This window comes from Natrix helvetica (assembly GCF_964273705.1).
Source record: "Natrix helvetica genome assembly, chromosome: 5".
Taxonomy (NCBI): Eukaryota; Metazoa; Chordata; class Lepidosauria; order Squamata; family Natricidae; genus Natrix; species Natrix helvetica.
The window spans coordinates 52,651,533-52,678,145 of record NC_138551.1 but is presented as its reverse complement, the minus strand read 5'-3'; the positions used below and the strand labels follow the sequence as shown (position 1 = coordinate 52,678,145).

The 26,613-nt window shown below is 39.8% G+C and overlaps 1 protein-coding gene across 2 annotated transcripts in view; it reads right to left on the bottom strand.

Annotated features, from left to right (window-relative positions):
* Positions 1 to 26,613, bottom strand: part of NEURL1 (neuralized E3 ubiquitin protein ligase 1) — a 139,452-nt gene that overhangs the window by 31,610 nt on the left and 81,229 nt on the right. For both annotated transcript variants that reach the window (XM_081955652.1, XM_081955653.1), the window contains exon 3: positions 25,225 to 25,546. In XM_081955652.1, coding sequence (XP_081811778.1) covers positions 25,225 to 25,546 — 322 coding nt within the window. The remainder of the gene's footprint in view (positions 1 to 25,224; positions 25,547 to 26,613) is intronic.

Below are 26,613 nucleotides of genomic sequence, written 5' to 3'. Positions count from 1 at the left end.
GCGCCCCACTATTTGAGAACCGCTGACATAGGATAATAATGAGGAGTTCATCATACCTTCTTCTGGAAGGGAACTCAGAAATTACAACAGGTCCAGAACATAGTGGTTAGAGTTGTGTCACATACTTTCTGAAGGAAGCATGTAACACCAGCTACAGAGAGGTGTACCAGCCTGGGAGAGGATGCAGTAGGAACATAATGCAAGGTGTTCTTAGTGGCAGCTCCAGCGTTTTGCAATTCTCGCCCCTAAAACCTTGATCTGCCTTTCTGTACTTTGTTTTAAGAAGAATTTTAGAAATATCTTTTATATTCTAGGCTTTTTATTTGCTTATAGGCTGTTTTACATATTTTTATGATCTAATAAGATTATAAAATCATTAATGATCACAAAATAATTAATTATTTATGATACTCGTATTTTACGAAGACACATAAACCAGAGGTGGGTTTCAGACGGTACGGTACACGCGTACCGGATCCAGAAATCCAGCATGCATTTGCGTACCGGGTCTTCCAGAGGCCCCGTACCGGAACACTCCCTCCCCTAGCCTGCTCCCCTGCTTGCTCCCCTGTCCACCCAGTCCCCACTCGCTCTCTCGCCCTGCCTGCCCAGACCAGGATTGCCCGCCCACCCACTTCCTATGCCGGAGCAGAGGATTCGGCAGTTGGGAGAAGTCCACATGGCGCACGCTCCCTTCTCTTTGACAGCCGCCTGGTTTCCAATAAAGGGGAGAAAGAAATTCATGCATTTTTCCTCCCACTGCATGGATTTCTCTCTCCCATGTGCTTAAATGTGTTTCTTCAAGGCCCATTTGAGACTTTCAAAGTTATTTACGAGCAGAAAAATATGATCAGATGTTTAATATACATGGATAGGAACCAAACATGTTTAAACTGGAACAATTTAAGTTACCATCTATGACAGGCATGTCCAAAGTGCGGCCTGGGGGCCAAATGTGGCCCTTTTTCAAATTTCAAGCGGCCCTCAGCCTCTTCTCCCCACTGGAGTTATTTGTTTAGTCTTTAATAAAATACCGTATTTTTCAAAGTATAAAGATGCATCTTTTTTCCCTTCAAAAAAGAGGCTAAAAATCTGGGTGCACCTTATACACTGAATACAGCATTTTTTGCCTCCCAAAACTCTGCCCCCTTCACCAAAATGGCTGTGCATATCCTTTAGGTAACACCCCTCTTCTTCCGGCCAGGTGTCGAGGTGCAGAGACAAAAGACGACCTTGAGCTTCTAAGAAATCCATAACAATACATTCCACAATCCTACTCCTTTCTATTCCCTCCTCCCAACTACTATACCAATGAAACAGCATAATATATATGTTTTAATTATGTGGCAGGCCAAAGATCCTAAAAGGAACAGAATTACAGGCCTGACATTAGGAGGTTTTCAGAGTGATCCTGGGGGCTGTGGAGGGCATAAATGAGCAAAAAACGGGCCATTTTTTGCTCAACTTTGCCCCACCTAGCCCCCAGGAGCACTCTAGAAGCCTCTTAAAGGCTATTCATGCCCTTTAAAAAAAGGCCCATTTTCATGAAAAATGGGCCATTTTTGGGAGAGTGCAAAAACTTTTTTTTTAATTTGCCTCTTCAAAATCTTGGTGCGTCTTATACTCCGAAAAATACGGTAGTTAATTCGCATTTAATGTTAAGGGTTCAAAGAATGTCAGGCTGAATGATCGGCCCCACACATTTTCACATCACCAAATCTGGCCCTCCTTGCAAAAAGCTTGGACACCCCTGATCTATGATGTGAATTGTCACCTATTTCTTTAGTCAGTTATTTACAGAGTTTAAGATGATACCAGGAAAAATATGCTCTCGTTTAAACTGTATTCCAAGTAAAAAAAGAAAAAACTTGGGTAATCTTATTTTTTAAATGTAAAATTAAGAATTCCTTGCATTAGAAACAGATGCAAAGCAAATAGCTGAAATAGTAGCTCTAATTCGATAACTTTAATTCAACGGTCTAGTGAAAACTAGAATGGTACCAAGGAAAGCCATATATAGGTATTTTTTTGTGCCCAAAGATATTCTGAAGAATTCAAATATTGATGAATTCATGTAATATGTTGATTGATGGGTAACCAAGAATGAGTCTTTTAAAAAAAATATCCCTCTACAAGAACAGAAAAAGAAAAAATATATAACACCATGTTGTAAGCAAAATACGGAGTAGGAAAAAATTAAAATATCTTCCCCTTCCTCCATTTTTATATGCATAACATATAAGACAGAAAGTTGTATTGTATAAACTCTTTCAGGTTTATATTTAATCACTGCCAAATATTAAAATTAAATTCCAATATATACAGTATGTTTGAAGTAGATTCTGCATTTATGATTAAAACTTCCTTGGAGCATTTATTAACAAATAAAAAGCTAAATTAACATTTCCACATCAAATTATATGTTCAATATGACCAGTTTTAACTTTTGTTGAGCATAATAAAGCTGACTATCCAAACATTTAATCACCAAGATTTAAAAAATATTTTCAGTGTGAGATATGTCTTATTTTACTATCAGTTTTGTGAATTTATCAATGAAAATAACTATACCTCAAATTTCATTTTTAGGTCAGTAAACCCATAACTACTACCATACAGTATTTATAGAAGTACTAAATATATATCTACATCTGCATAATTATGTTGTTTTTCTGACCATCAAGTATTAAAGCTCATGTAAAATCAAATGTGGTGATTCTCTATTTTGCTCCTGGCCAAATAGAAATGACGAATATATAAATGGCCTTTTGACTTATTTGTTTTGCAACTGAAGAACATTTTAATCTCGTTCATAGCTGCCTCGTGTGAGCATCAGGTTTCCTAGGCACTAGTACCATTAGCACCCACGCTAACAGTTATTCAGCTGAATGAGTAGTTTAATGCTGAAAGTGAGTTGCTATGGAGAGAGTCATACAAGCAAGTAAGACTTATCAAGGGCACTGGTGCACAGGTTTAGGCAGTCTATTGCTTCTGTTGATATTAATTCCTTGTATTTCTCTCCCCCAGGTTAAGGAAACAATTGGTCCATTGCTGGGAGAAAGCAAGAAGGTGGCAAGCAACAGGGGGAAAGCAGAACTATTTAACTCATTTTTTGCATCTGTCTTTACACAAAGGGATAAAACAATCCAACCTATAAAAACAGCACCACAAAAATCAGATTAGGAACACAAATTGAAATAGGGAAGAAAATGGTAAGTGAGTACCTGTCTGCCCTAGACGAGATTACACACGAGGGTTCTGAAGGGGCAGATGAGATCTCAGAACCACTGAACTATATTTTTCAGAGATCCTGGAGCACCGGGGAATTGCCAGAGGACTGGAAAAGAGCTGATGTGGTTCCCATCTTCAAAAAAGGGGAAAAAATAGATCCAGGAAACTATAGATCTATCAGCCTGATCTCAATACCAGGAAAGATTCTGGAAAAGATAATCAAGCAACGAATTAGCGAACACCTAGAAGTAAAATTAGTGGACTAGAGGAATGCCATGAATAAAGTTTACTTGGACTTCAGTAAGGCATTTGATAAGGTAGACTATAACCTACTACTAGATAAAGTAGAAGAATGTGGGTTGGACAGCATCACCACCAGATAGATTTGCAACTGGCTGACCAACCATACTCAATGCCTAGTCCTCAATGGAACTGCATCTACATGGAGGGAAGTATACAGTGGAGTATCCCAAGGCTCTGTTTTAGGCCCAATACTCTTCAACATCTTCATCAATGATTTGGATGAGGGAATAAATGGGGAACTCATTAAATTTGCAGCTGGTAAGAATAGCCAACACTCCAGAAGATAGGCTTAAGATACAGAAGGATCTTGACAAACTTGAACATTGGGCACTATCTAATAAAATGAAATTCAATGGTGAAAAGAGTAAGGTTCTATATTTAGGCAAGAAAAACAAAATGCACAGGTACAGTATAGGTAGTAACTTCCTCAATAGTAGTAACTGTGAGAGGGATCTTGGAGTCCTAGTTGACAACCATTTAAATATGAGCCAGCAGTGTGCAGCAGCTGCCAAAAAAGCTAACACAGTTCTAGGCTACATAAACAGAGGGATAGAATCAAGATCACGTGAAGTGTTAATACCACTTTATAATGCCTTGGTAAGGCCACACTTGGAATACTGCATTCAGTTTTGGTCGCCACGATGTAGAAAAGATGGGGAGACTCTAGAAAGAGTACAGAGAAGAGCAACAAAGATGATTAGGGGACTGGAGACTAAAACATATGAAGAACGGTTGCAGGAACTGGGTATGTCTAGTTTAATGAAAAGAAGGACTAGGGAAGACGTGATAGCAGTGTTCCAATATCTCAGGGGTTGCCACAAAGAAGAGGGAGTCAAACTATTCTCCAAGGCACCTGAGGGTAGAACAAGAAGCAATGGGTTGAAACTAATCAAGGAGAAAAGCAACTTAGAACTGAGGAGAAATTTCCTGACAATTAGAACAATTAATCAGTGGAACAGCTTGCCTCCAGAAGTTGTGAGTGCCCCAACACTGGAAGTCTTTAAGAAGATGTTGGATAGCCATTTGTCTGAAACGGTATATGGTTTCCTGCCTAGGCAGGGGGTTGGACTAGAAGACCTCCAAGGTCCCTTCCAACTCCGCTATTGTATTGCATATATTGCAACAGAACAAAGTATAGCATTTGAAATATGCCAACAACCTCTGTCACCTCAATCGCTTACAAGATTAAATCAAGTAACATCCACAGACTTCAGTGGTATCAATTACCTAAATTCATTCCTCTTTTTCCACAACTATATATAGTCCTATAAGCTTCCATCTTCAAATAGCACTGCCTTATATTTTTTTTATAAAAGCTCAATAAACTACTGGACCTATCTACTTTTCTTATGTAACAGATCATTGGTATCATTTACTCATGTTGCTTGAAAATATTAAGAATTCAAATCTTGGACTTGAATGATTTTCTATGTTTAACACATTTACAAAGCATTACATTCTTAAGAATACAGAAATTTATTCTTTCAGTTAGAAAGTGGATAACTTGGTATTATTTAGCATTCAGAAATATTACATCAGACGTGGGTTGCTCCCGGTTTGGTCTGGTTCGGCTGAACTGGCAGTAGAATTCAGAACTAGCAGAAACCTAGACTTGCCACATCCATGAACCAGTTCCCTTGCCGCTGCTGGGCAATCGCTATTCTGGATTTTAGTGACTGCACATGCGCAGTTCACTGTAAATGTCTAGTTATTTGCGGGATCGTATCCTGCCCCATACATCCCTGCGACCAATTTGCTCTCACAGAGAGGGACTCCTCCAGGTGCCGTCCACTAAGCAATGCCAGAGGGCGGCGCCGAGGGGAAGGGCCTTCTCTGTGATGGGCCCAGCCCTCTGGAATGACCTCCCCCCCGACATTAGGATACCTACCGATCTCCGCTCCTTCCGCACGAAACTTAAGACCCACCTGCTCCAACTAGCTGGCCTGGCTTAAATTACAACTACATTTTCTAATCCCCCCTGGACAATTTTAAATTTAAATTAACTGATTTTTTTGGGTATTTTAATCGTTTTAAATTTTATTGTGTTGTTTTTAACTTATAATTATTTATTTATTTATGAATTGTACAATGTTTTGATTACCTCCTCCTTGTCATTTATTTGTATATTGAGTTGTACGCCGCCCCGAGTCCCTTGGTGGAGAGGGTGCGGCCTATAAATTGAATAAATAAATAAATAAATAAATAAATAAATAAATAAATAAATAAATAAATAAATAAATAAATAAATAAATTGTTCTGTGCATGCAGCACACATCTGGTGTTCATGCGTTGCGCGAGGGTTGCAAACCATTAGTAAAACCGGCAGCAACCCACCCCTGTACTATATATCTTCCAAAATTAAATAGCAATTAAGTTAAAAATATTTTAATGTCTATAAATCTTGGGTTTTCAGATTTAAATGCTGAGTCTTGTAAAAAGCTACGTGAGAACATTTTGCCGTTCCAAAATTAGATGACATGCTGCTTGACATGCTGTAGGAAAGAAATTAGCAGGGCTGGAAAATGAACAGTTGATGGGTCACAGTGATGGTTTATATCTATTGCTTGTGTATGGAAATTCCTTGCTTCTTTGTGAATCATCATTTCTCCTTTCCGCCATTTAACTTTTTTTTAAAAAAAAAATTCAGTTCATTATATGGTTCTTAGGAAAAAAAGTGCACACACACAAACATTCATATAGGTATTTTCTTATGGATTAAGACTGACCTGCTAACAAAACTGGGAAACTTATTTCAGTGATATTGTCTGTCAATCAGGTACCATAGTGGTATCATGTTTATTCTGTGAAAATAGCCATCCAATTGTGTTCCATAAATTCATCCAATAACTTTAAACTTTGCATAAATGTCATGTTCATTTTAGACTCAAAAATAGAAAATCCTGTGCGGAGAAAAGAAATTGATGCTACCAAAAATTGTGATGAAAGACAAGCTATCTGAAGGAAGTTTATACACAGTTTATACAGGGCAACTGAGAGAAAATTAGGTAATTATTTCAGGAGACAGTTACTCAATACAAGCAAACCTAGCCTTTCAGCTATTTGCATACAATTCCTAGCGTTTTTTTCTTTCTGCAGTAGTATATGCTACACAATCTTTTTTCTGTTCTCTGCTACCTGAAGTATGATTGTTTTTTACCTTATCCATTGTCAGTATTAAATCTGATTGTAAGCTTTGTCCGTTTTGCATGTGGATGGGAAATTAGCACCTGTTGTTTTTTACCTCTGATTACAACACGTTTTGTGCCAACTCTTTTAAATGAAACAATTCCAGAGAGATTTCCCTCTTCTGTGCCTTGTCAAAAAAATAATCATAAATAAAGTAAGAACATTTTTACAAACAATAAACCAAAATTCCCAATTGTGCATTTGGACGTATGCAAACGAACACTTTATGGGACAAAATCTATAATAAAAACAGATGATCAAGAATACTTTCTAACTACAGTAGAACCTCTGGGTCACGACCACAATTTGTTCCATAACTTTGTTCGCAAGCTAATTTGATCATGACCCAAAACTAATTTTGGAAATTTGGTGCTTACCCAAAAAATGGTGCAGAAAGGGAAATCAGCTGCAGGAAAAAAAGTGAATTTTTTGGTTGGAACCTGATTTGATTGTGGTCAGAAGTGTTCGTGACCAGAGGTTCTACTATACCTATTCTGCCAATATTGGTAAAGAAAGCAAAGTGAAACATGAAACTAGTTAAAAAAAGGAGTTGAGTGACATCATGGCACTATAAAAATGAAGCTGGGATAAAAGCAAACTTGATGATAAATAAACATGTAATGTTGTTATAAAGAAATCATCAAATATTAGGATTTAGAAATTCTCCTTCCAAACTGCTGTTTGTTCAGATCAAGTTTGGTTTATAATAAAGTTGGAGAAATGGTGTGCATGTTTACATGTTTACCATGTAAATGTAAAATGAAGGAAACTCTTAAATTAAGCCTGACAGATTCTCTTAAAATATTACACTTTGGAAAAGGGTTTTGAATTTAATGAATCTCAGAGAAACTCTATGTGTGATTCCTTTTAAATTTCATTTTATTTCCTTCACTTCAGAATATTCTTCATAAATACAGTTCCATGGCAACAAGATGTTATTAGGGAAGCAATAGTAATGAAGATTGTCTTTATTTCATTGTGGGGTTGCATATAATAGTAAAATCTTTAGACTCTTAAGAACATACCCAAGATATTTCTCTGAAATATCTCTGAAGATTTAATCATATCCAGACTACCATGACCAGTCATATAAAAAATGTCTACCAAGTAAGCGGTCACATAAATAAAAAATAGAATGTAGAGACAGAAGAAACACAGTATGAGAAACTATCTGGATTGGCTTCTTTCCAATCAGTACTTCTACAGAAAGAAGATCTAAAATGGCTGTTGGTTCTTACCTAATAGGCTCATTCTCTGTTGAAGTGGAGACAGCAGCCAGACTGGGTTTACTCCGTCCAGTAACCAATTGGACTGAGTCTACACTTATGATGTCATCGGGCCCTTGTGGCTCCTCTCCAGTTCAGACGAAGCAAAACTATAGACTCAAGTGAGAATTGTGAGCAAAAACGTACATGTGTCAAGTCCATATCCTCTGTTTCTCTCTCTCTCTCCTCTGCACAAGAAAATTGCGTGGCGCACCCCAGGGTGGGGCTTGCTGCTGTCTCCACTTCAACAGAGAATGAGCATATCAAGTAAGAACCAATGCTCATTCTCCTGTGATCGTGGAGACAGCAGCCAGACTGGGACGTACCAAAGACTGCGCTGTCCACTAGAGTTGGGATACTAAAGAAAGTCCGTTAAAGCACAAGCACTTGTTGCAGCACCCTGTGCCCAAAAGCTGCGTCAGCCGACACATGCTTGTCTAACTTGTAATGACGTATGAAGACTGTGGGAGATGTCCATGTGGCTGCCCGGCAGACTTATTCCAATGTGGCTTGCGTGGACCAAGCAGCAGTTGTTGCAGCACTACGTGTAGAATGAGATGTAATGTTTAGAGGAATCTGCAAGGACTGAAGTTCATAAGGCAGTTTAATACAGGCTCTGATCCACCGCCCCAGACTCGACGATGAAGCCTTGTTACCCAAGGAGGCCTGGCGAAAGGATACGAAGAGAGCTTCCAAGTGGCGGAATGAAGTGATGCGGTCAATGTAGATCTTGAGGGCATGTCGTACGTCAAGAGAGTGCCACTGACGCTCCCTCTCATAATGAGGAGACGGGCAGAAATCAGGCAAGGTTAACTCTTGACCTCTGTGGAAGCAGCTATTCACCTTCGGTATGAATGTTGGGTCCAGTCTTAAAATGACTCGGTCTGGATGGAACACACATAAGTCATGCCTGACTGAAAGGGCAGCCAAATCAGAAATACATCTGGCAGATGTTATAGCCACCAAAAACAATATCTTAAAGGACAATAGTTTCAAAGAAGTGGATCTTATAGGTTCAAAGGTCGAGGAAGTCAGAGCCTCTAGGACACGAGGCAAGTCCCAAGTCAGATACCTATGGATGGCAGGGTTGGATGCTCCACGGAGAAATCTCTGGATCAAGGAATGAGAAGGTAGATGGTCGGAGGCAAGACCGTCTAGGACAGAAGGCAAAACAGCCACCTGTCACCGTAACGTATTAGGGGTAAGACCCTGATCAAGCCCCCTCTGTAAGAAGTCCAATATCTGTGGAATGGATGCTTCAAGTGGGTCAATAGTCTTGTTGGTACACCACAGTGTGAATGCCCACCAAGTGGCATTGTAAATGCGGTTAGTAGAGCTTCTGCGTGATGCCTGAATGGTAGCAATGACGTTGAGGGAGATGTTATCGGCTGATAAGGCTTGCCGCTCAATCGCCATGTGGTTAATTGTAGCCACTGGGGGTCGGGATGACAAACTGACCCTTGGTGTAGAGACAGGAGAAACCGTGGAATGTGCCATGGAATGGAGATTGACAGAATCACTAGGTCGGCATACCAAGGCCGATGTGGCCAATTCAGCGCCAGCAACAATAGTTCTGCCTCCTGCTCCAACATTTTCCAAATTACTCTCTGAATGAGGGGAAGGGGCAGAAATGCGTACAGGAGACCTTTGGGCCAATGGCACCTGACGGCGTCTACTCCTTCTGCCATGGGATCCATGAACTGCGAGTAATACCTGGGTACCTGGTTGTTATCTGCCGTTGGAAACAGGTCTAGGACTGGGAGACCAAATCGTAGTATCAGTTGATGGAAGAGGTTCGGATGGACGTTCCACTCCGCCTGATCTATCCTGGCCGGCCTCAGCCAGTCTGCCTGGACATTGGAGGCCCCTGAGATGTGCTCTGCCCTGAGAGATGACAGGTGAGATTCCACCCACCGGCACAACAGGTTGGACTCCTGCATCAGGCCAGGAACGTGTTCCCCCTCCCGCCTGTTTATGTGTGCCTTGGTCGTGGTATTGTCTGTTAGGACTAATATGTGGCGGTCCTGAACTCTATGTTGGAATTGTTTGAGGGCGAAGTGTACTGCCCGTACCTCTAGCCAATGTATGCTGTTTTGGCTCTCTTCAAAGGACCACTGACTCTGAGCCACTAAGTCCTGCATGCGTGCCCCCCACCCCATCAGACTTGCATCCGTCGTAAGTGTGAGATGGTCTGAATCCCTGAACAAGGTCCCTTGCAAAATTGCCAGGGACTGCCACCATTTGAGGGGCTGTAAGACCTGACTGGGAAGGGGAACCCAGAGAGGGGAGCAGCTCCTGTCAGCCTTTTGATGCCAAAACATGAACCATTGAAGGGTCCTGCTGTGGAACCTGGCCCATGGGACAACCCCGAAGCAAGACACCATCTTGCCTAAGACTTGGGAGAGAAGAAGAAGGGATGCCTTGTGTAGGCGCAGCACCTTCCTGACAATTTCCTTCAGACTGAGAATGCGGTAGTTGGAAAGCAACACCCTCCCCACCACGGTGTCTATTAAGACCCCGAGGTGAAGAATGCTAGTGCTGGGAACGAGATGACTCTTCTTGAGATTCACCCCGAACCTGTGATTCCGCAGGGTGTGAATGGTGAGAGAGAGATCCCTTTCTCCTTGAGTCAGAGACCTGGACAAGAGGATGTCATCCAGGTAACAGAGAATCTGAACTGGAGATGACCTGATGTGGGCGGCTAGGGCAGCCAGCACCTTTTTGAATACACTGGGGTCCGAGGACAGTCCGAACAGAAGAGGTTGGTACTGGAAGTGCCTCCCCCCATAAGAGAAACAGAGATATTTTCAGTGGTCTATGAAAATGGGAATATGAAGGTACGCTTCGGTCAAGTCTACTGACGTGAGGAAGTCGCCTTTCCTGACTCCCTGCAGGATGGTGTGCAGAGAATGCATTTTGCACCACCGGTAGACAATATGGCTGTTCAATGATTTTAGATCCAAAATTGCTCTCCATCCCCCGAATTCTTTGGTACCACAAACAGGCAGGGATAAAACCCCTGCCCTTCCTGATGGGGAGGAACTGGTTGGATGGCCCGGATCTCCAACAGGTGCTGAAATGCCTTGCGAGGACACCGAGAGACCAGGCATGGCACAAAGTGTTCCTGGAGTATGGAGAGGAATTCCAGCATGAGGCCAAATTTGACAGTTTTGAGTACCCAATTGTCTGTTGAGGTCTCTTCCCAGCAGTGGGCAAAGAACGCCAGGCGGTCTCCGATTGGAAGAGAGTCCAGATAGTCATTTTCGTCATGAAAATTGGCGATTGCTTCCTCCACGGTAAGACGTCTTGGGGGGGAAACGCTGTGCATTTCTGTTAGATCTGTCCTGGTGAATTCCCTGTCTGGGAGTGTAGGACTGAGGTTGCGGATGGGAGAATGACGTTCCCCCGTCTGCTGGCCAAAATGGTGACCTCCTGTAGTAAGGAGCGGGACAACTGTCCTGTTTTTTATAGATGGATGAAAGGACCTTGCACTTGTTTTTAGATTCCGTGAGGTACAGATCCAAAAGGGTACCAAATAATTAGGTGCCACTGAAGGGGGAGGCTGCCAGGTGCCACTTGGTATGGACATCCGCCTGCCATGGCTTGAGCCAAAGCAGACGCCTGGCCGTGACCAAAGAGGCCATGGCTTTGGAAGCGAACCTGGAAGCATTGAGAGAAGAATCAGCCGCATATTCAACAGCTGCCCTAATCTTGTTGAGGTCCCTATGTGATCTAGTGTCAGTAGGAGAAATGCGCTCCTGAAGCTGTTCAATCCAGACTAGGACTGCTCTAGAGAAAAAGGAAGTGGCAGTGGAGGCCCTAACGGCCGAGGCCCCTGCCTGATAGTTTTTGACTAAGGTTTGGTCTGACCTTTTCTCCTCAGGCTTGAGGACCTCTTCAGGGGCTCTGGAGACCACAGTAGGGGATGAAAGTGCTGCAACTGGTGCGTCCACTGGGGCAGACTTGAAGAATTTGGTGAGTTCCGGTGCAATGTTATAGAGACATTTGTCGAGGTTGGTTGGCTATGGACCCATGCCGGGGGGACTCCCACTGCTTCTGGATCACATTCAGGAAGATCTTGGGAAAAGGGATCATCTCCTTTTCCACAGTAGGTTCGGTGAATGGGATACTGGGACCCTCAGTGGTAGCCGGTTCTGCTGGTTTTTCCTGTGAAGTAGAACCTGAAGCAGAAGATGGTAAGTTAGCAGCTTTAATGGCCTTAAACAGTAGGGACTTAAAATGCTCTGTTTTAAATAATCCGGCAAAGGCTGGGGTATCCGGGGTGACCACCTTGTCATCAGACAGATCTGAATCCTGCAGGTTATCTTGTTCACCACCAACCGAGGCCTGAGAAGTAGAAGCAGAGGGATCAGGTTGTTGAGCAGCTGCAGAAGATTTATGCTTGTGGCTATCTGATGGAGCAGATTTGGGGCGCTGTTGTAGGCCAGCAGCCATGACCTGTGATGGTTGCCATATCTGCAGGAGAGGTGTACATGGCTTGGGGAATCCCTGAACCATGCGCAATAGGGAGGGAGGCCTGCTCAAAGGTGTGTTTCCTATTGAGAGGGACATTAAAGAAATTGCCTCTGTTGTCAGGTTCTACAGAAGAAGAGAACTCAGAAGAAGACAATTCCCCATCTGAATCTGCCAGTGAAGGGCAAGGGCTCATGGGAGGCAAGACAAGTGGATCTGGGGAGACAACTTGGAGACCCTTGGGAGGAGGGCTGGGCAGTTAGAACTTGTTGTTGTTTTGGGGCCCTCTGAAATTCTTTCTCAAGGGCTTTCTGCCTTCGCTCTTCTGCCCTGGTAGTGGTTTTAGAGACCTTGGGATTTACCTCTGAGGAAGGAGCCTCTTTGGCTTGCCTCTTTCTACTGCTCTTCACCCCTGATGGCCCTGCCTCCTCTAATCCTTTATCTGCAGACACAGCTTGGTCAGCCATCTCCCCCGATATAAATCAAGCCACAATAAAGATAGGCAACGGTCTCACCCGTTTGATGGCCAGGCGCTCCTGATCCGGTCCACCTGGAATGATCCTGAGTCGCTGGGCACTTGTAACGGCTGCTGCAGAGTTCGCACCTTTTTCAAAGTGTTCAAAATGGCTGACTTTTTTTCTTCCGAGGCTTTTCCAAGCCTCAAAATGACCGCCGCTTTCTTCGTGGGCTTTTCCGACCCGCAAAATGGCCGCCGACACTCAAAGTAGCAGGGCGCTCCACAGAATGTCCACCGACCTTGCCTGGAACCGCTGCGCACGAAAGGGCTGGTCGCACGTCTCTTTGAGTACCCAGAGTCCAGGAGAAACAGCTATGGAGCCGTAGCTCGTGAGCTGGCCAATCTGACTGCAAGGCAGACTTCCTGAACAAACTCGTGGCCGCAGGCTGTCAGATGGCTGAAGAGAGGCAGCTTAGAAGCAGTTTTGAATTTCCCTCCAATTTGGTCAGAAGAAAAAAAATGATTTAAAAAGCCAATTTAAAGGAAAAATTTTTTGTAAAAAATCACCAATTAATCCTGTAAAGCTAAAATTTGGAGGAGAGATCAATTCTCACTGCTAGTCCTGGTTGGACTGAGTCTGAACTGGGGAGGAGCCACAAGGGCCCGATGGCATCATAAGTGTAGACTCAGTCCAATTGGTTACTGGACGGAGTAAACCCAGTCTGGCTACTGTCTCCACGATCACAGGAGAATAAATGTATTCAGCATAGGAAAGATGAGCAGTTTAGGAAGAGAACTTTCCCTTACCTTACCCTGATAATTTTCTGCTAATTAAAAATAGCAAAACAGAACAGAGCACTACAAAAAGACCATGTGTCTTGTGATCCTGAAATAGTCAGACATCACAAACAAAAGCAAATCAAAATATGAGACCCTAAATAATTCCCCAAATTGTAAATTAAGTGTCACAACAGCCACAATAAAGGACAGGAGATCGAGACAAGAGATAGCAATCTTTTATCTATACAATATTATGCATGACCAGTACTAAGAACAAGGTAACAGTAATCTAAGCATTTTGAGAAGAGTCCTTTGAGATAATTCAAGAACATACAGCGTTTAAAAATTTGTAATGGTTATACTTTTTGTCACTCTAAAGATAATAGAATAATGCATATAATCTAGTGTCCATACCAATCTATGATCATTTCATGTTGGCTACTTTCTAGTTTTTATATCTACATTAAAGCTATTAGATTATTTTCTACACATACAACAATTTCTGGAATACTTCTCTGCTTCATGTAGCAGAATGTCCACCATATCTGTCATTTAAGTGGCTGAGTGGTCACTTGGAACATACAGACACAGATTCATGAATTTAAAAATATCTCATTTGTATAAATTTAACGACCTTAAAAAATTCACAAGAATTGATATCTAACAGACCCACCTTACTTTTCAATATGGATTATTAACTAAATAATTGGTTAAACCGCTAAAAATAATGAAGTAGAATTATTCATATGGATGAATCTGGTTTTATTTCAAATCTAAATAGTATATATAGCCAATTATTTAGCGGTTTAGCTAATTATTTAGTTAATAATCCACATTGAAAAGTAAGGTGGGCCTGTTAGATATCAATTCTTGTGAATTTTTTAAGGTTCAAAATTATCTTACATGGTTTCTAGTAAGACTCTGGTAAGGGGTTTCCTTTGTGCAAAGTATTGCCCAAAAATAGAAATACAGACTATTTAATTTTTTTAAAAAAACCTCCCCTAACAGTTCATCAGAGACTTCCCACTTTGAATTGAATTAACTATCTCTGAAATTTCTGAAATAGAAAAAGATGATTCCATAAATTATATATCTTCTGAAGCTAATTCTAGGAATATTTATTTAAATATTGATTAATTTTTACTAGTGATGGATTCTTTGAGAATATAATTGCTGAAAAAGGGTTTGAACTCTTTACTTATATCTTTGGTTCTATTCACTATTTGTCCATTGCTGTTTTTAATTTTCATACAGCGCCAAAAACTCAAAAGCAAATTTCTACAGCGTTAGAGATTTAAGCAGTATATAACTTTTAAAAATATTTAGGCAGCATATTTGCTGAGAATGTTAACAAATTATTACCTAATAATTATATACCAACATGGAAAAAGTTAAGTAGGGAAATGCAAAACTGTACTTCAGAACATGTTAACATTTTAGGGAGAACTGCAGTGGTAAAAATGAAAATCCTTTCATGGCTCAACTTTCTATTCTAATGCTTCCCAATGGAAATTTCAGACCAAGATTTAAGCATTTGGGAGAAAAAATAGAAAGCTTCTGTTTTGATGCAACAGAGAGAGAGGGTGGGGGAAGAGGGAGGGAGGGAGGAGGGAGAGAGAGAGAGAAAATTAATAAATAAAAGGTTTTATATAGGCTTCAGAAACAGAGCACCTTAGGCATGCCCAATTTAATATTTATGAAGCAACAGTTAGGATATATGATTCCATAAACAACAGATTCAGATTGAAACTATTATAACCAAATAATTTTGTAAATCATTTTTTTTATCTAAAATCTTTTTCTAGAATAAAGAAGCTTGAAAATGTTTTAACTAAATTGATGTTTCAAATTTGGAAGCTTAGGAAAAAAGATACTTCTCCTTAAACTCCTTAAATAACATATGTAGATTAGGATAATTATTATGGTTTAACTAAAAATGAAAATTTTGAGATAGTGCAATCTTCATAGACTATTTTTTATAATAATAAGGAAACTCTCAATAACAATCAGATAGACCAATGAATAGATGATAAATGATATGGGTCTTTGGGTAACATATCTTTTTGTGTAACAGAAAGAGCTTTAGCAACATGGTCTTATATCGTATATGGAGATTCTAAATCATCTAGGTCAGTGGTCGGCAAGCCGCGGCTCACGAGCCACATGCGGCTCTTTACACATTTTAATGCGGCTCTTCTGTGTGCCGGGCGCCCGCTCCCCTCCCTCCTCTCGGGCACTTCAAAACAAGCGCCCCTTTCCCTTTTTTGTTTTTGACCCACAATGATTAGGGAGGAATCTGAAGTCGGGCGGGGACGAGAAGCGTGGAGGCAGAAAAAGAAACGGAGGCTAAGGAGCTTCCCCCCGCCCCTTCCCAGCAAAAATCTAACCGGGGAGCCGGGCGGGCAGTAGCAAATTAGCCGATCACGCCGCATGATCGGTTAATTTGCTACTGCCCACGCGGCGTGATCGGCTAATTTGCTACTGCCCGCCCGGCTCCCCGGTTAGATTTTTGCTGGGAGGGGGCGGGGGGAAGCTCCTTGGCCTCCGTCTCTTTTTCTCCCTCCTCGCTTCTTGGGGCTCCACCAATGGGGGAGCAAGGCCCGCCCAGCGCCAGGCTTTGGGCTAACACAGAGGTCTGCAAAGTTGGCTGTTTTAAGACTGGTGGACTTCAATTCTCAGAATTCTGGGAGTTGAAGTCCACCAGTCTTAAGAGCCAATTTTGCAGATCCCTGGGCTAATATGATTGATGCCCTTGGTGGACTTCAATTCTCAGAATTCTGGGAGTTGAAGTCCACAAGTCTTCAAGCTGTCAGGTTTGAAGACCCTGGGTTTTTTTTTCTAAAGGGTTGGGGGTGCAAGGGTCTTGCAACTTGACAGCTTTAAGACTTGCATGCTTCAATGCCAGAGTTCCTGAGCCAACATGACTGGAGGAGGAATTCTGGGAGTTGAAGTCCACAAGTCTTAAAGCTGTCAGGTTTGAAGATCCCTGGGGTTTTTTTCTAAAGGGTTAGGGGTGCAAGGGTCTTGTAACTTGACAGCTTTAAGACTTGCATGCTTCAATGCCAGAGTTCCTGAGCCAACATGACTGGAGGAGGAATTCTGGGAGTTGAAGTCCACAAGTCTTAAAGCTGTCAGGTTTGAAGACCCCTGGGTTTTTTTTTCTAAAGGGTTAGGGGTGCAAGGGTCTTGCAACTTGACAGCTTTAAGACTTGCATGCTTCAAATGCCAGAGTTTCTGAGCCAACATGACTGGAGGAGGAATTCTGGGAGTTGAAGTCCACGAGTCTTAAAGCTGTCAGATTTGAAGACCCTGGGTTTTTTTTCTAAAGGGTTGGGGGTGCGAGGGTCTTGCAACTTGACAGCTTTAAGACTTGCATGCTTCAATGCCAGAGTTCCTGAGCCAACAGACTGGAGGAGGAATTCTGGGAGTTGAAGTCCACAAGTCTTAAAGCTGTCAGGTTTGAAGACCCCTGGGGGTTTTTTTCTAAAGGGTTAGGGGTGCAAGGGTCTTGTAACTTGACAGCTTTAAGACTTGCATGCTTCAATGCCAGAGTTCCTGAGCCAACATGACTGGAGGAGGAATTCTGGGAGTTGAAGTCCACAAGTCTTAAAGCTGTCAGGTTTGAACACCCCTGGGGTTTTTTTTCCTAAAGGGTTAGGGATGCAAGGATCTTGTAACTTGACAGCTTTAAGACTTGCGTGCTTCAAATGCCAGAGTTATTGAAACTAAAAACAGTGTACCATCCTATGTATTTTCGGTTTTAAAAATGTGGCTCTCAAAATAAATTTCAATCGTGGTTTTGGCGAGATTTGGCTCAGTTGAAAAAAAAGGTTGCCCACCACTGATCTAGGTCAGTGGTTCTCAATCTGTGGGTCAGGACCCCTTTGGGGAGTCGAATGCCCCTTTCACAGGGGTCCCCTAAGACCATCAGAAAATGCATATTTTCAAAAAAATATGGAAAACATAAAATAATTTTATGGTTGGGGGTCACCACAATATGAGGAACTGTATTAAAGGGTCGCAGCATTAGGAAGGTTGAGACCCACTGATCTAGGTCATGGTTTTCGCAAAGGTGCTTTTTCAAAAGGCAACTTTTTTTGAAAATGTTTTGCTTCTCCTCCAAGAAGCTTCTTCAGTTCCTGAGGTGAACTTCAGAAGAAGCTTTTTGGATGATGAAATGTTTTCAAGAAAAAAAAACCAAGAAAGTCCAGTTGCCTTTTGAAAAATCACCCTTGGGACATAAATCTTGAGAATTTAATACTGTACTATTTAAGAACAACCAAAAGGAATAATCACAAAAAAGTATAGGTTATTACTTCAATTAGAAATAGGAGATCCACAATTGGGTTTAAAGTAAATTTGGGATATTGGTAATCCCATTCAGGAGATAAATTGGCAGAAATTATGGAAATATAGATTTACCTCAGCTACAATGCAGCAACTGTGAAGGAGGATTATGCATCACTGGCAATTGATTTTCATTAGAATGGCACATATGTATCTTAACTATTCTTCCAAATGTTAGAGAAGGTTTTTTTAGGGGTTATTTTTTCATTTGTGTTGGTTATCTGTACACTTTTGGCATAAAAATTTGAGGGAATATAACATCACTAAAAATTGAATGTTCCCAGAGTTAGGCTTATTTATTGGTGGCAAGTTAAGAGCACAGCACTGCAGGCTACTTCTGCTGCCTGCTGGCTGCCTGCAATTTGGCAGTTCAAATCCCACTAGGCTCAAACGCATCCTTCCATCCTTCCAAGGTGGGTAAAATAAGGACCCAAATTGTTGAGGACAATATGCTGACTCTGTAAAACCACTTAGAGAGGGCTGTAAAGCACTGTAAAGCAGTATATAAGTCTAAGTGTTATTGCTATTTATGGGTCCATTCCTCAAGCTTAAAAATTAAGAATGTATTTATCTATTTAAGTTTAGCAGCCAAAATAATAATTGTGTGACACTGAAAAACTTTAGATAACATAACATTTAAGATGTAGATTAATAAAATCTCATCAATTGCCATATTAGAAAAAAAATCACAGATAATGTTAAAATAATGAAACATTTGAGACAAGAACCACAATTTTATCAAATTTGGATTGATTTTACCTCAATAGCAGTAATGTGGTAAACTTTACATATGGTAAATCTGTACATGTTCAATACCTGTCTCTTTATTTATATTGGAGTAGTTCTTTTTTATTTTATCTAAAAAAAATTCTCCATATGCATCTTGGACTTGAAACTGTTTGTTAATCACAGTTCAATAAAAACAATAGGAAAAATGAATGAAAAAGATCTCCATGTGGTTTCACCAAAATCCTTTCCTCCAGGGCTGCCATTCCACTCAGCATATTGCAAGGAGGTGATTGTGGATGTCAACAATGGATATAAATGTTATAGATATCAAACTTATAAGCATTGTATTTTAGTGTCAGGGTGAGAAACAGATACAACTGATTATCAGCAATTACTGTATAATTTGGGGGGGGGGGAATCTGGTACGGTTACAAGGTGAGAGAAAGACACTGCAAATAAATTGGATGCTGCTTGTTTGGAAAGAAAGTCTCTGTTTATTTGGTTTCCAGAAACTTCAATGACTGAATGAGTGGATGGATTGTTATAGGGTTCTGGGATTAAGTATTAATTTACTTAATATTATCCATAAAATGTATGTCATTCTTCAAAAAGGAAGTTGTTTAATTAGATTACAGCAGAACATATCTTGACATATGGTGGAGGGAGGAGTAGGGAAAGGCTACGTCGTTCTCAGAGTTCTGCTCTGAGAAAGTTTTGAGATCAGTTATGAAAATAACATTGCATAGCCATAAAGTTCATAGACTATAAATGTACGCTAAATGGTCATGAGATGCAACAGGCTATACAAGTTAAGTACCTGGGTAATAAAATACCTCAGAAAGCTTTAGAATACACAATTCAGGGGGATCAACTTTGGCTATTCAAAACTTCTACAGATCTTGGGAAGTATTATTTCTAGCTGCAATTAAATGATTTATTGCTAAAGCCCAAATACAGCATCTGTACACAGATAGAGCCCTATAAAAACATCTTAAGATTGGAGTCCTTATGGTCTAATTTTTTTATGGTCTCTCTGATTTCCTCTGAGAAATTTATCAGCAAATGGTAAGGGGCCACCTTACATGATTTTAAATTACTGTGACTTCTCACTGGAAGCCACATTAGCCTTAACTCATGATCATACCAAAGCCAAGGTAAGGCAGAAAATAACGTATATAGAAAGTCGGGAAGCAAAATCCTATGTGGCAGTACCGCAGTGGGCATCTACTTTGGGTACTCAGCCTTTGCCTGCCACATATGTGAAATGGATTGACACATCAGACAACTATAGACAAGACATATGACATTAGAAAAATTTAATGCTTTCCCCATGTAATCGGTCATCTTGAAACTACTGCTCATTTTCTTGTATGATGTAGCATTTGCCAGGAAATTTGGGCACACTGTTTGACTCTATAAATAGCAAATTATTAATGGAGATTCAACTCACCCACATTAATTTTATCTCTGATATTTACTATCTGATCACCTTAACAATTTCAGATGGTAGTGTTCCATCTCAAAGCTGAGACAAGGAGAAGAAAAGAAATGTAAAGTTGTTTTAAGATAAACTATCACTCGACATAAAACTGGGAAAGATGTAAAGTTATAGAAAGAAAAGTTTCCTTAGAATGAAATTTCTTTCAAAGATGTGGTGGGGTAATATTTTAGAAATATTTTAAGATGTACACTCAGAACTGCTTTTCTCAGAGTGATAAGAAAGATGATGTTCTTTCCTACTGGGATGGGCTGTTGTCTCTGTGACATTAATTTAAAAACAGAAGGCGTAAACTACATTAAATATTGACAGAGCAAAAATTATAAGAGAAATTCCCTGGTAGACAGAGTCATCTTCAGATCTCAGACTGACAGTCCCCAATGTCAGATGATAAAAGGAAGTAGAAAATTCTACAATATTCTGAAATGAAACTGTGAAGTAAATAAAAAAAAAAGTTAGTCTCCTAGGAGTTATGGAAAGACATTCTTCAGTAGCACAAGATGCCAGAACAGTGATAAGCCTATTATGCCAGATGTTCAAGCTCGCTTAAGAAAAGACTCAGGAACATGAGTTAATGCCCACTGGGTACAGTAACTGAAAAAGCTAAAGAATACCAAAACAAGCCCATATGTACTTCAATGATTAGAGAAAGATCTTTGATTGTGTCAGTCATATCAAGTCTGAATGTGCTTAGAAAAAGGATAATCTGAGAACATTTCATTGTTCTGATGCAAAACCTATGTACAGGTCTGGATGCCACAGTACAGACATAACATAGTGAGACAGACTAGTTCCAGCTGGCAAAGGAGTGAAACAAGACTGTACAGTCTCCCTTTATCTATTCAACATATATGCTGAGTATATATTATGAGAAGGTAGAATAGAACAGAATAACAGAGTTGGAAGGGACCTTGGAGGTCTTCTAGTCCAACCCCCTGCTTAGGCAGGAAACCCTACACCACTTCAGACAAATGGTTATCCAACATCTTCTTAAAGACTTCCAGTGTTAGAGCATTCACAATTTCTGGAGGCAAATTGTTCCATTGATTAATTGTTCTAACCGTCAAGAAATTTTGCTTAATTCGAAGTTTTTTCTCTCCTTGATTAATTTCCACCCATTGCTTCATGTCCTACCCTCAGGTGCTTTGGAGAATAGCTTGACTCCCTTTTCTTTGTGGTAACCCCTGACATATTGGAACACAGTTATCATGTCTCCCCTAGTCCTTCTTTTCATTAAACTAGACATATCCAGTTCTTGCAACTGTTCTTCATATGTTTTATTCTCCAGTCCCCTAATCATCTTTGTTGCTCTTTCTCCACTCTTTCTAGAGTCTCAACATCGTTGTTAGGGTTCTAAATACCATGCAGAAATAAATCATTGTCCAAGGCAAAACATCCTTAAAGGTCCAATTTATTCTACAGGCATGTTAGCACGGCTATGGAAAATTCCAACTCTGATGTACATCCTGGAAATCCACCCAGTTGAAAGTTCATGATCTATCCCCACACCCACAAATCCATCACATGTTCCAATCATCATTTTCCACGCTGGCATCTACACCCCTCTGGTTCCGGTCAGGTGTCGAGGTGCGGAGACAAAAGATGACCTTGGCTTCTATAAAAGAATGTCAACAATCCATTCTACAATCCTACTCCTTTCTATTCCCCCCTCCCAACTACTACACTATAGAAACAGCATAGAAAATTATAAGAAAGTGTGGCAGGCCAAAGATCCTAAAAAGAATATAACTACAGGCCTGACAATCGTTTTAAAATTTAAAAGAAGTAATATCAAAAACATGTACTATGCTGATAGCCAAAAATGCAACTGATCTGCAATCTCTAATAATGAAAATCAAGGAGTAAGAAAAAAAATAGATTAACATGAAATAGAAAGAGGAATAATCTAATAGATAACAAACACAACAACCAGTCTTAGAAGTGATAATGAAGATACTAAAGCAGTTTCAGAAGAAATAGATACCTTCTGCTTTTTAGGCTCAATCATCAGAAGAAAAGGAATAATGTAGGGAAGAAAGAGTAGCACCAGTGAACTTCCAATGAAAGCCTTGGAAAAGACAGTCACGTGGCATGCAGTGTCCTAAATCTACAAATATTAGACTGAGGCAAGCAATGGTATTCCTTCTAATACTCTGTGGAAGTGAAAAAGTTAGACTTTGAAGAAAAGAGTATTGGCATTTTTGAAATTTGGTGTTGAGAAAATATCATGAGACAGCCAAGAAATTAATTCTATCAAAAAACTCAAATCAAACCAGAGTTCTCACTTGAGGCACTAATTAGCAGGCTCATATTATCTTGTTTTGGACACATTATGCAAAGACCTAGTTCTCTGAAGAAGGCTCTGATGCTGAAAAAAGGGGAAGGAAAGATGAGACAAAGAAAACCAAAAGCAAGGTAGATAGACTCAATTATATTGTCAATGGGCACTTCATTAGAAGACCTTTAACGACCCAGTTAGGGACAGATTGTCCTAGAGAAATTCTCTGTATAACTGTTAAGCCATTGGACATAAGACATAAGACATATACATACATACATACATACACACACACATACATACATACATACATACATACATACATACATACTATAGGAATCAATTCTTGAGTTTATTTCCTTTCATTCCTGAACGAGCCTTTGACCATTCAGGGTCACTATGTCCTCTACTGGAACAATAAATGTTTTATGGAAATGAATGCAAATTAGTTGTGATTCCCCTCACTCTTTGGGATCTCAGGCAATGGTATTACAGTAAATCCTCTGCTTTTACTCTTTGCTTTTTCAGTCTACCACCTTTTTATGTCCCCAAGGAGTCATCTGTTTTACAAATTCAATATTTAATCTAAATCATTCACTGCTCTTTCTTTATTTATAAGCATGGAAAATAGCCTGTTTAACACATTAAAGACAATAAATTATATAATTCCCTAATATATATGAATTTATTTATTTCCTTAAATGCACAAGTGAGCATCCACCTGACTTTCACTAACGAAACACCCTTTGTCATTTCTTTACTATGCAATAAAGCAGAAGAATACTTTTTTTTCTGAGTCCAAAACTGAATAAACAGATTCAAAATTGGTAAACTAGTAGTTTTAACATCAGTAATTGCACTTAAAATCTAAGATTTATATAAAGCAATAACCAATTAATTCTCTTTGTGGGTGTAGCCTGAAATTAATTTCCCTATTCCAGTTGTAAAAGAGATATGCAATGCATGGGGAACGAACAAAGTACATTCCATATTTTAAAATATGCGCCAATGGTCTGTCATAGCAAAAATTATTTTATTAATGATATTTATTTTCATAGTAATTTCTGGTTTAAATCCTGGAAATGTTTGCTTGATCTTGGAAGTCATTATAAACAAAATGTAAACATGTAAAAAGGGTACCAAGCATCATTTTTAACAACAAATATGGTTTAATATTGTCTGTTATTGTCTGGTATGTCTCATTATGTCCAGAGGTGGGTTGCTAACCATTCGCACCAGTTCGGGCAAACCGGCAGTGGAAATTGGGATTGGGTCGCCGAACCAGTAGGGATGGCAGGCTGTCCACGCCCTCAAACCGGTTCCCCGGTCCCCGCTGCCAGCTTGTTTTTTAGTCATTTTTTCATGTTCTGCACATGTGCGAAGCAAACCGGCAGCAACGCCAGCAGTAACCCACCCCAATTATGTCTGTTCAAGCAAAGTATGATTTAAATACTACAGAAATGTATTTGGAGATTGTATATTATATGAGGATACATTTTTAGGTATCAATAAAAGAGCCCGAGTTTTGCATGTAGAAAATAACAGGTTCAATAAAAATAATGCGGACGTTGTCTACCAATAACTTTAAAGAGACTGACATGCAGAATAGACATTAGCCTGCATTCTCCTCAGTGACAGAACCTGCCCTAGGGATTAGGGTGACATTGGCCATATTTGCCTCTCATGAGTTTGGGCCACCAACCATTTCTGGAGGGCAGGAATAAATGATGTTGCTTTCTATTCACCTTCAACTCATCGTAAATAGAATGCCTGCCTGTATTTTCCTATTTCAAGATGACAATAATGTTTTTTGGCTTATGCTGGCTCAGGTTCTGTGGTTCAGTTTGCGTGCTGTGTTTTACATTATCTTAGGCAACTCATTTTAGTTTGATTAGCCACTGCACAAAGGCAGAAACAGTCTTATCTCATTTTTCTTCCTTTCCTCCAAATGGCCTGATGAAGCTTCTGAATGCCTTGCAGAATATCCTATTTTGAAATCTGACACAAATTGTTTCACACACATGTGTGTACATACTAGTGGGGGGGGGAGAGATTTTCCATTATTGAGCTACCTATTTTCCAGCTGGATTTTTTTTTTAAAAAAGATCATTTTACAGATTTTCTAGTCAGTTAAGTTAAAAGTGTTTCATTTCCAACTTTTGAGGTAATAGTCCAATCAGGGACATTCTCCATATCTACCGTATGAAGTGGCTTGGCATGGATTAAAGAAGTCTTCTTTGTTTTTATGTGCCATAATGTCAAATGACAATAAAATGGAAAAGGCCTGAAATAACTCTATATAAAGCTTATCATGCCAGCTGAGTCCTTAGCTCATTAACAGTTCATGCCCAGAACAAACAATTTTAAGGTGTACTGACAATCTGCTGTATTGCTTGTGATCTTCTTGACCTTTGGAACTAGAACAAGAAACAGTGGCTATAAGATAAGCATAACAGGATACGGAGTTAGGGGAAAAAATCAAGAGATAAAAATACATGGGTGGCTATATTGTTTCAGAAACTTACATCACTAGAAACGGCTTGATTCTGTTGTTCAGCTACTAGAGAGTCGTTACTAATTCAGATAAGGCAAGAATTAAAGTATTTCTTCTCAAGAATACAAGGATGTACTGTAGCAACTCATAATAATGCTGTATTGTTTACAGATATGTACTTACCTAAGAGTTGCACTCCACGAGTGAGTCCATAGACATCAATCAAAGCCCACAATGGTTCAGTTGTCCTTACCCCGCTGAAGAACAACATGGCAGCAGAATCATTCACGCGATAAAATACACGTCCCTTTTTATCCACCCAGAACGCTATGATATTTCCTTCGTTTGCAAACTCTTCTGGAAGGGCCTTTGCCCAAAATCCACTTTGAGAAACCAGATCTGGGCATGCATACTTGGGCAGAGTTTCTGGATTAATCCTAGAGGGATCCTTGGATGTAAATCCCAGTCGAAGAGCTCCACTCCAACAACACTGCTTCTTTGTGATCTAAAAGGGGAAAACAGAACAAGATAAATATAATTACTTTGCCTCTTTATTAGATATGCATAGGATTAGGAATATGAATGGATAAGGAAGTTTAACACATCTAACAATCTGATGGTGGAGATATACGGAGGAAGAAATTGTGCTTGCACAAAGTGTGCAAATATGAATACAATATGTTATGAAATCTATTTTGAAAGGAATGAGGATGTGATACAAAATATTGTAACAATAGGTTGTGTGTCGTTTGCAAACATCATGGTGATGTCTAGAGGCAATTTCACAGTAATTCCATTGTTGGCGTGATTTACTCCATATAATGCAATCTTTGTCTATAAATCTAACCTGCCTGTTTCTGGCAAATGTTGTGACTAGTTGCAATCCGGGGATATATTTTGCTGTCCCATCAATGCACAAATATTTTTATATTTAATTCATTTTCATATAGTACTCCCAAGTGTAAAAGAATTCTTTTCAAGCAGACTAATTGCACTTTTAACAATTTAAGGAATTAAATTCCTTAATTTGGTTTTCTAGAGAGCAGGTTAAACAAGAAATATTTTAGAAGTCTGCAGCTGCAGAAATTGGAAAATGCAGTAATTGGGGGGGGGGTGCTTAAGTAGCATGGCATTGTTTCGTTGCTTGAGCACTTGTTTAAATAAGGATTTTTACTATTATTGAAGCATCATTCAACAAAATATGATTAGTGGTTCCACGTTTATTTAATATAATATATCCTTTTTCACATCCTATAATGGAAAAATTTAATGGGAGAGAGGGAGAGACAGAAAAGATAGCATGTGCTAGGACATTTTAAAATAAAGCTTACAGATGTGGAGAAACAAAACATATCTAGCCCTCCTCTCCAACACTCAAAAGAAAATGGGCAAATAGAGATTTTATTTGAAGAAAGTCAAGCTATTGGTACCAAAATACTATTATCTGTAGCAGAGTAAAGTTCCTTAGCTGAGCAAATAATTTATTGCTGCATCATCAACTCTAGACATAAATCATACTCCCAGCTAATTCAATTTGTTATTGAAATATAGAGGAGAAAAAGAATAAAAATC